This window comes from Salmo salar, chromosome ssa09, assembly GCF_905237065.1.
Source record: "Salmo salar chromosome ssa09, Ssal_v3.1, whole genome shotgun sequence".
In the NCBI taxonomy this organism is placed as follows: Eukaryota; Metazoa; Chordata; class Actinopteri; order Salmoniformes; family Salmonidae; genus Salmo; species Salmo salar.
Window position 1 is genome coordinate 54,552,912 of NC_059450.1, and position 10,634 is coordinate 54,563,545.

Consider the following 10,634-nt stretch of genomic DNA (forward strand, 5'->3'; position numbering starts at 1 on the left):
TCCTACCAGGCTACATGTCCTACTGGGCTGCAGACTGAGGGATGGTGTTTAGGCTACATGTCCTACCAGGCTACAGGCTGAGGGATGTGTTTAGGCTATATGTCCTACCAGGCTACATGTCCTACCAGGCTGCAGGCTGAGGGATGGTGTTTAGGCTACATGTCCTACCAGGCTACAGGCTGAGGGATGGTGTTTAGGCTACATGTCCTGAGGCTGAGGGATGGTGTTTAGGCTACATGTCCTACCGGGCTACAGGCTGAGGGATGGTGTTTAGGCTACATGTCCTACCAGGCTACAGGCTGAGGGGATGGTGTTTAGGCTACATGTCCTACCAGGCTGCAGGCTGAGGGATGGTGTTTAGGCTACATGTCCTACCAGACTACATGTCCTACCGGGCTACAGGCTGAGGGATTGTGTTCAGGCTACATGTCCTACCAGGCTTCAGGATGTTGTTTAGGCTACATGTCCTACCGGGCTACAGGCTGAGGGATGGTGTTTAGGCTACATGTCCTACCAGGCTACAGGCTGAGGGATGGTGTTTAGGCTACATGTCCTACCAGGCTGCAGGCTGAGGGATGGTGTTTAGGCTACATGTCCTACCAGACTACATGTCCTACCGGGCTGCAGACTGAGGGATGGTGTTTAGGCTACATGTCCTACCAGGCTACATGTCCTACTGGGCTGCAGACTGAGGGATGGTGTTTAGGCTACATGTCCTACCAGGCCACAGGCTGAGGGATGGTGTTTAGGCTACATGTCCTACCGGGCTACAGGCTGAGGGATGGTGTTTAGGCTACATGTCCTACCAGGCTGAGGGATGGTGTTTAGGCTACATGTCCTACTGGGCTACAGGCTGAGGGATGGTGTTTAGGCTACATGTCCTAGGCTGAGGGATGGTGTTTAGGCTACATGTCCTACCGGGCTACAGGCTGAGGGATGGTGTTTAGGCTACATGTCCTACCAGGCTACAGGCTGAGGGATGGTGTTCAGGCTACATGTCCTACCAGGCTGCAGGCTGAGGGATGGTGTTTAGGCTACATGTCCTACCAGACTACATGTCCTACCGGGCTACAGGCTGAGGGATTGTGTTCAGGCTACATGTCCTACCAGGCTTCAGGATGTTGTTTAGGCTACATGTCCTACCGGGCTACAGGCTGAGGGATGGTGTTCAGGCTACATGTCCTACCAGGCTGAGGGATGGTGTTCAGGCTACATGTCCTACCAGGCTTCAGGCTGAGGGATGGTGTTTAGGCTACATGTCCTACCGGGCTACAGGCTGAGGGATGGTGTTTAGGCTACATGTCCTACCAGGCTACATGTCCTACCAGGCTACAGGCTGAGGGATGGTGTTTAGGCTACATGTCCTACCGGGCTACAGGCTGAGGGATGGTGTTTAGGCTACATGTCCTACCAGGCTGCAGGCTGAGGGATGGTGTTTAGGCTACATGTCCTACCAGACTACATGTCCTACCAGGCTACAGGCTGAGGGATGGTGTTTAGGCTACATGTCCTACCAGGCTACAGGCTGAGGGATGGTGTTCAGGCTACATGTCCTACCAGGCTGCAGGCTGAGGGATGGTGTTTAGGGCTACATGTCCTACCGGGCTACAGGCTGAGGGATTGTGTTCAGGCTACATGTCCTACCAGGCTTCAGGCTGAGGGATGGTGTTTAGGCTACATGTCCTACCAGGCTACATGTCCTACCAGGCTACAGGCTGAGGGATGGTGTTTAGGCTACATGTCCTACCAGGCTACAGGCTGAGGGATGGTGTTTAGGCTACATGTCCTACCGGGCTACAGGCTGAGGGATGGTGTTTAGGCTACATGTCCTACCGGGCTACAGGCTGAGGGATGGTGTTTAGGCTACATGTCCTACCAGGCTACATGTCCTACCAGGCTACAGGCTGAGGGATGGTGTTTAGGCTACATGTCCTACCGGGCTACAGGCTGAGGGATGGTGTTTAGGCTACATGTCCTACCAGGCTGCAGGCTGAGGGATGGTGTTTAGGCTACATGTCCTACCAGACTACATGTCCTACCAGGCTACAGGCTGAGGGATGGTGTTCAGGCTACATGTCCTACCAGGCTGCAGGCTGAGGGATGGTGTTTAGGCTACATGTCCTACCAGGCTACATGTCCTACCAGGCTACAGGCTGAGGGATGGTGTTTAGGCTACATGTCCTACCAGGCCACATGTGCTACCAGGCTGCAGGCTGAGGGATGGTGTTTAGGCTACATGTCCTACCAGGCTACATGTCCTACCAGGCTGAGGGATGGTGTTCAGGCTACATGTCCTACCAGGCTACAGGCTGAGGGATGGTGTATAGGCTTCATGTCCTACCAGGCTACAGGCTGAGGGATGGTGGTTAGGCGACATGTCCTACCAGGCTACAGGCTGAGGGATGGTGTTTAGGCTACATGTCCTACCAGGCTACATGTCCTACCAGGCTGCAGGCTGAGGGATGGTGTTTAGGCTACATGTCCTACCAGGCTACTCCTGCCAGGCTGAGGGATGGTGTTCAGGCTACATGTCCTACCAGGCTACAGGCTGAGGGATGGTGTTTAGGCTACATGTCCTACCAGGCTAGCAGGCTGAGGGATGGTGTTTAGGCTACATGTCCTACCAGGCTACAGGCTGAGGGATGGTGTTTAGGCTACATGTCCTACCGGGCTACAGGCTGAGGGATGGTGTTTAGGCTACATGTCCTACCGGGCTACAGGCTGAGGGATGGTGTTTAGGCTACATGTCCTACCAGGCTACATGTCCTACCAGGCTGAGGGATGGTGTTCAGGCTACATGTCCTACCAGGCTACAGGCTGAGGGATGGTGTTTAGGCTACATGTCCTACCAGGCTACAGGCTGAGGGATGGTGTTTAGGCTACATGTCCTACCAGGCTACAGGCTGAGGGATGGTGTTTAGGCTACATGTCCTACCGGGCTACAGGCTGAGGGATGGTGTTTAGGCTACATGTCCTACCAGGCTACAGGCTGAGGGATGGTGTTTAGGCTACATGTCCTACCAGGCTACAGGCTGAGGGATGTGTTTAGGCCACATGTCCTACTGGCTTACAGGCTGAGGGATGGTGTTCAGGCTACATGTCCTACCAGGCTACATGTCCTACCAGGCTACATGTCCTACCAGGCTACATGTCCTACCAGGCTGAGGGATGGGGTTTAGGCTATATGTCCTACCGGGCTACAGGCTGAGGGATGGTGTTTAGGCTACATGTCCTACCAGGCTGAGGGATGGTGTTTAGGCTACATGTCCTACTGGGCTACAGGCTGAGGGATGGTGTTTAGGCTACATGTCCTAGGCTGAGGGATGGTGTTTAGGCTACATGTCCTACCGGGCTACAGGCTGAGGGATGGTGTTTAGGCTACATGTCCTACCAGGCTACAGGCTGAGGGATGGTGTTCAGGCTACATGTCCTACCAGGCTGCAGGCTGAGGGATGGTGTTTAGGCTACATGTCCTACCAGACTACATGTCCTACCGGGCTACAGGCTGAGGGATTGTGTTCAGGCTACATGTCCTACCAGGCTTCAGGATGTTGTTTAGGCTACATGTCCTACCGGGCTACAGGCTGAGGGATGGTGTTCAGGCTACATGTCCTACCAGGCTGAGGGATGGTGTTCAGGCTACATGTCCTACCAGGCTTCAGGCTGAGGGATGGTGTTTAGGCTACATGTCCTACCGGGCTACAGGCTGAGGGATGGTGTTTAGGCTACATGTCCTACCAGGCTACATGTCCTACCAGGCTACAGGCTGAGGGATGGTGTTTAGGCTACATGTCCTACCGGGCTACAGGCTGAGGGATGGTGTTTAGGCTACATGTCCTACCAGGCTGCAGGCTGAGGGATGGTGTTTAGGCTACATGTCCTACCAGACTACATGTCCTACCAGGCTACAGGCTGAGGGATGGTGTTTAGGCTACATGTCCTACCAGGCTACAGGCTGAGGGATGGTGTTCAGGCTACATGTCCTACCAGGCTGCAGGCTGAGGGATGGTGTTTAGGCTACATGTCCTACCGGGCTACAGGCTGAGGGATGGTGTTCAGGCTACATGTCCTACCAGGCTTCAGGCTGAGGGATGGTGTTTAGGCTACATGTCCTACCAGGCTACATGTCCTACCAGGCTACAGGCTGAGGGATGGTGTTTAGGCTACATGTCCTACCAGGCTACAGGCTGAGGGATGGTGTTTAGGCTACATGTCCTACCGGGCTACAGGCTGAGGGATGGTGTTTAGGCTACATGTCCTACCGGGCTACAGGCTGAGGGATGGTGTTTAGGCTACATGTCCTACCAGGCTACATGTCCTACCAGGCTACAGGCTGAGGGATGGTGTTTAGGCTACATGTCCTACCGGGCTACAGGCTGAGGGATGGTGTTTAGGCTACATGTCCTACCAGGCTGCAGGCTGAGGGATGGTGTTTAGGCTACATGTCCTACCAGACTACATGTCCTACCAGGCTACAGGCTGAGGGATGGTGTTCAGGCTACATGTCCTACCAGGCTGCAGGCTGAGGGATGGTGTTTAGGCTACATGTCCTACCAGGCTACATGTCCTACCAGGCTACAGGCTGAGGGATGGTGTTTAGGCTACATGTCCTACCAGGCCACATGTGCTACCAGGCTGCAGGCTGAGGGATGGTGTTTAGGCTACATGTCCTACCAGGCTACATGTCCTACCAGGCTGAGGGATGGTGTTCAGGCTACATGTCCTACCAGGCTACAGGCTGAGGGATGGTGTATAGGCTACATGTCCTACCAGGCTACAGGCTGAGGGATGGTGTTTAGGCCACATGTCCTACCGGGCTACAGGCTGAGGGATGGTGTTTAGGCTACATGTCCTACCAGGCTACATGTCCTACCAGGCTGCAGGCTGAGGGATGGTGTTTAGGCTACATGTCCTACATGTCCTACCAGGCTACATGTCCTGCCAGGCTGAGGGATGGTGTTCAGGCTACATGTCCTACCAGGCTACAGGCTGAGGGATGGTGTTTAGGCTACATGTCCTACCAGGCTACAGGCTGAGGGATGGTGTTCAGGCTACATGTCCTACCAGGCTGCAGGCTGAGGGATGGTGTTTAGGCTACATGTCCTACCGGGCTACAGGCTGAGGGATGGTGTTTAGGCTACATGTCCTACCGGGCTACAGGCTGAGGGATGGTGTTTAGGCTACATGTCCTACATGTCCTACCAGGCTACATGTCCTACCAGGCTGAGGGATGGTGTTCAGGCTACATGTCCTACCGGGCTACAGGCTGAGGGATGGTGTTTAGGCTACATGTCCTACCAGGCTACAGGCTGAGGGATGGTGTTTAGGCTACATGTCCTACCGGGCTACAGGCTGAGGGATGGTGTTTAGGCTACATGTCCTACCGGGCTACAGGCTGAGGGATGGTGTTTAGGCTACATGTCCTACCAGGCTACATGTCCTACCAGGCTACAGGCTGAGGGATGGTGTTTAGGCTACATGTCCTACCGGGCTACAGGCTGAGGGATGGTGTTTAGGCTACATGTCCTACCAGGCTGCAGGCTGAGGGATGGTGTTTAGGCTACATGTCCTACCAGACTACATGTCCTACCAGGCTACAGGCTGAGGGATGGTGTTCAGGCTACATGTCCTACCAGGCTGCAGGCTGAGGGATGGTGTTTAGGCTACATGTCCTACCAGGCTACATGTCCTACCAGGCTACAGGCTGAGGGATGGTGTTTAGGCTACATGTCCTACCAGGCCACATGTGCTACCAGGCTGCAGGCTGAGGGATGGTGTTTAGGCTACATGTCCTACCAGGCTACATGTCCTACCAGGCTGAGGGATGGTGTTCAGGCTACATGTCCTACCAGGCTACAGGCTGAGGGATGGTGTATAGGCTTCATGTCCTACCAGGCTACAGGCTGAGGGATGGTGTTTAGGCCACATGTCCTACCAGGCTACAGGCTGAGGGATGGTGTTTAGGCTACATGTCCTACCAGGCTACATGTCCTACCAGGCTGCAGGCTGAGGGATGGTGTTTAGGCTACATGTCCTACATGTCCTACCAGGCTACATGTCCTGCCAGGCTGAGGGATGGTGTTCAGGCTACATGTCCTACCAGGCTACAGGCTGAGGGATGGTGTTTAGGCTACATGTCCTACCAGGCTACAGGCTGAGGGATGGTGTTTAGGCTACATGTCCTACCAGGCTACAGGCTGAGGGATGGTGTTTAGGCTACATGTCCTACCGGGCTACAGGCTGAGGGATGGTGTTTAGGCTACATGTCCTACCAGGCTACAGGCTGAGGGATGGTGTTTAGGCTACATGTCCTACATGTCCTACCAGGCTACATGTCCTACCAGGCTGAGGGATGGTGTTCAGGCTACATGTCCTACCAGGCTACAGGCTGAGGGATGGTGTTTAGGCTACATGTCCTACCAGGCTACAGGCTGAGGGATGGTGTTTAGGCTTCATGTCCTACCAGGCTACAGGCTGAGGGATGGTGTTTAGGCTACATGTCCTACCGGGCTACAGGCTGAGGGATGGTGGTTAGGCTACATGTCCTACCAGGCTACAGGCTGAGGGATGGTGTTTAGGCTACATGTCCTACCAGGCTACAGGCTGAGGGATGTGTTTAGGCCACATGTCCTACTGGCTTACAGGTTGAGGGATGGTGTTCAGGCTACATGTCCTACCAGGCTACATGTCCTAGCAGGCTACATGTCCTACCAGGCTACATGTCCTACCAGGCTGAGGGATGGGGTTTAGGCTACATGTCCTACCGGGCTACAGGCTGGGGGATGGTGTGTGGGCTGACAGGGACCTGGACTCCCTTCTCCCACTCCTGTCTCCAGGGATCGACCAGGACGTAATAATCCTCTGGGTTCAGATGGTACTCGTCATGGAGCTTCATGGCCGTGATGAAGTCTGTCCTGAACACCTGCACAACACAGGGACAAAGACAGAACATTCACTATATACCTGCACAACACAGGGACAAAGACAGACAGATCATTCACTAAATACCTGGGACATATATACTTCCTTCAGCAGTACACAGCAATAGGCCAACAAAAGGGGTTAGGTTAGTGGGGAGACATACCTCTGTGGGCTTCATCCCATTGGCTCTCCTGAGTTGAGAATGTTGCGACCAAGAAGTGGAGTTACCTTCGAGAAGACAGAGGAATTAATAAAATCAGACTTCAGCCATCTCAATTCTCCTTGGAGCTCATCTTAAACCGACATTTAGGCCTAATCATTTCTACCAAACTTCTGCAACTTGATGGGTATCTGATTGTAAGCTGAAGTCTTTCTATGCCACTAGCGTAGAGGCCTATCTATGGTCCTGTAAGACACTAGAAGATGTAGTCCTTTATGTAGTCCTTTATGTAGTCCTGTGAAATGTATTGAACCACTGCTGGTGTTCAGTTTCTTCCATCTTTCCTGCCTGACCTGCCAAGACATCTTTAAATGTCCAGTGGCGCTGTCTGGCACGACTCTCTCTCTGCCTGGTCTGGAGACCCTCTGTCTCTCTGCTCCTACTCTCTCTCTGCCTGGTCTGGAGAGCCTCTGTCTCTCTGCTCCTACTCTCTCTCTGCCTGGTCTGGAGACCCTCTGTCTCTCTGCTCCTACTCTCTCTCTGCCTGGTCTGGAGACCCTCTGTCTCTCTGCTCCTACTCTCTCTCTGCCTGGTCTGGAGAGCCTCTGTCTCTCTGCTCCTACTCTCTCTCCGTGTCTCTCTGGTCAATCTCCTGAGCCTTCCTGAACACCAAGTACAGCAGAGAATCAACAACAGGCCTATGAAATGACTTGTTTTCGAGTCTGAATTAGAGCTAACTGGACAGCTCTAGACATGATCTTGGAGAAATCACTGGCGCAACAATATTTTTCATAAAAATATAGTCAGTCTGAAGAGTAGTTTGGGGTTGAGGTTAGTTTAGCGCTCCAAAACCCTTCTCCATATATTGGGTTTCCAGCGGTTACATTCGCCCACATTTGGCATCGCTGTGTTAACATTTAGGAAGTCAATAATCATCGCTTTCAAAACATTTTTCAAAACATATGTTGATATGCCCCTTATCTTTCATATCAGCCAGGAATAATCTTCAAAATAAAAAAGGTAGACTCACTGTAGCAGTTAATGCACAGATCCACAAGCTGCGTGTGCCTCCAGTTGAAAAACGACACTTCTTGTCCAGTTAGCTTACACACAGGTGTTCGGCGCACGCTAGATAGCGAATTAGCACAGGTGGTGGCCTATGTCTTCGTAAAACAAGCAAACTCCCACGGTCAGACGATACTGTCGTCATAGGCCTAAAGTTATCTAACCCTAACCCTATCATCATAGGCCTAAAGCTATCTAACTCTAACCCTAACCCTATCATCATAGGCCTAAAGCAGTCCACATGAATGGGGTAGGGTTACTCTATCCCTATCATCATTGGCCTAAAGCAGTCCACATCTATAAATGGGGTAGGGTTACTCTAACCCTAACATCATAGGCCTAAAGCAGTCCACATTTATGGGGTAGGGTTACTCTAACCGTATCATCATAGGCCTAAAGCAGTCCACATCTATGGGGTAGGGTTACTCTAACATCATAGGCCTAAAGCAGTCCACATGAATGGGGTAGGGTTACTCTAACCCTAACTCTAACCCTAACCCTATCATCATAGGCCTAAAGCAGTCCACATCTATGGGGTAGGGTTACTCTAACCCTATCATCATAGGCCTAAAGCAGTCCACATCTATGGGGTAGGGTTACTCTAACCGTATCATCATAGGCCTAAAGCAGTCCACATCTATGAATGGGGTATGGTTACTCTAACCCTATCATCATAGGCCTAAAGCAGTCCACATGAATGGGGTAGGGTTACTCTAACCCTAACTCTAACCCTAACATCATAGGTCTAAAGCAGTCCACATCTATGAATGGGGTAGGGTTACTCTAACCCTATCATCATAGGCCTAAAGCAGTCCACATCTATGAATGGGGTAGGGTTACTCTAACCCTATCATCATAGGCTTAAAGCAGTCCACAATTATGAAAGGGGTAGGGTTACTCTAACCGTATCATCATAGGCCTAAAGCTATGCTAACCCTAACATCATAGGCCTAAAGCAGTCCACATGAATGGGGTAGGGTGACTAGTAGAAGAGGGTGCTTACTTCCATTGTCAGAGTCTTCGCTGCTGCTTGGATGTCGACTTCTCTTCATGATCAGTCTTGGCGAGGTTAAGGTCTAATGGTGTAATCTGAAAAGAGGAGATCCATAACTAACTGCACAGTCCAGACAGATTCCTCTGCTGCCAAGTACCCAACACTTTCACTAGACCAAACATGGCTGCCATCTGCCATGACTTCTCATCTATCATCTCAACCAGAGTTTTTGCACTGACGATTAGTATGATAGATAATGTGGTGGCAAATTTTAAGATTTTTTATTTATTTAACTAGGCAAGTCAGTTAATTCTTATTTACGACGGCCTACACCGGCCAAACCCGGATGACGCTCGGCCAATTGTGCGCCGCCCTATGTATCTAGTACTGGTCAGTTATAAGATGGTCACCTCACCCACCGTCACACAAAGTGCTAATCACTAACGTTATTCATGCACCAGTGTCAAGGCTCCTAGCTAGCTAGGAACAAGCGAAGCACCCGTCTACTACTGACAGGGTTTATTCCCATCTGAGACGTCAAGCAAAACAAATGTAAAAAATGGTACTACAAATCATTGTTTACGTCACAATGACCCCACTGCTGTGTATGTCTGAACGTTCCACAACGTTGTGTCCTGCTGAACACGCCCAAACAACTAGTTAGTAGCGAATCTACTAACTCATCTACTAACTCACCGGGGCGGCAGGTAGCCTAGTGGTTAGAGCGTTGGACTAGTAACCAGCAGGTAGCCTAGTGGTTAGAGCGTTGGACTAGTAACCAGCATGTAGCCTAGTGGTTAGAGCGTTGGACTAGTAACCGAAAGGTAGATTGAATCCCCAAGCTCACAAGGTACAAATCTGTCGTTCTGCCCCTGAACAAGGAAGTTAACCCACTGTTCCTAGTCCGCCATTGTAAATAAGAATTTGTTCATAACTGACTTGCCTAGTTAAATAAAAATATTGACCAAACACATATATGCCTAATTAGCAAACGTTACGCGAACAACTGAATAGGAGAACATGTTTGTTTGTCACTAAAAGGTTAGCCTACCTGACGTGCCAATTTAGCAGTAGATGGCATGTCACTCGCTCGCAAACCGTAACCAAAAATACTGATAACTAACCCTGTACCCTAGCTGGTAATCTTCTTTGATTAGGTTGACATCCAATACATGTCGCATTACCGCCACCTACTAGATTGGAGTATAACTCCCTTTGCTAGAAAATCAACAAATACCATACCATCTAACCCTACACTCACTAAAAACCCACCACTCTACTCCATTTCTATTTCAATCTAACTAGTCCTACCTCAGGCCAACAGCCTTAACATAATACAATGTGATTTAACAAGAAGGGACACAACCACTGTAACACCTCTCTGCAGCTGCCACCACAGCCTCAAAATTCTGCGACTTACATTCCATCCCTGCAGTACAGTTGATAACCATAGCTATAACTTATTGGCCCTCCCTCTGTTCTGGTACAGATCTA

The 10,634-nt window shown here is 51.0% G+C and overlaps 1 protein-coding gene across 6 annotated transcripts in view; it reads right to left on the reverse strand.

The window, feature by feature from the left end:
• Positions 1–10,310, reverse strand: part of LOC106611402 (protein Jade-1) — a 38,051-nt gene extending 27,741 nt beyond the window's left edge. For 3 of the 6 annotated variants that reach the window (XR_006771028.1, XR_006771027.1, XM_014211572.2), the window contains exons 1-4: positions 10,192–10,310; positions 9,150–9,235; positions 7,085–7,149; positions 6,765–6,922 (exon numbers count right to left, since the gene is read on the reverse strand). Coding sequence is in view for 4 of the 6 variants with exons in the window: in XM_014211572.2 (XP_014067047.1) it covers positions 6,765–6,922; positions 7,085–7,149; positions 9,150–9,198 (272 nt within the window). In the remaining 2 variants the exon portion in view is untranslated. Of the gene's footprint in view, positions 1–6,764; positions 6,923–7,084; positions 7,150–7,434; positions 7,544–9,149; positions 9,236–9,559; positions 9,683–10,191 lie in introns of those variants that run through there. The other 3 variants (XM_014211573.2, XM_014211574.2, XM_014211577.2) reach the window with 3 other exon arrangements.
• Positions 10,311–10,634: the final 324 nt, after the last annotated feature.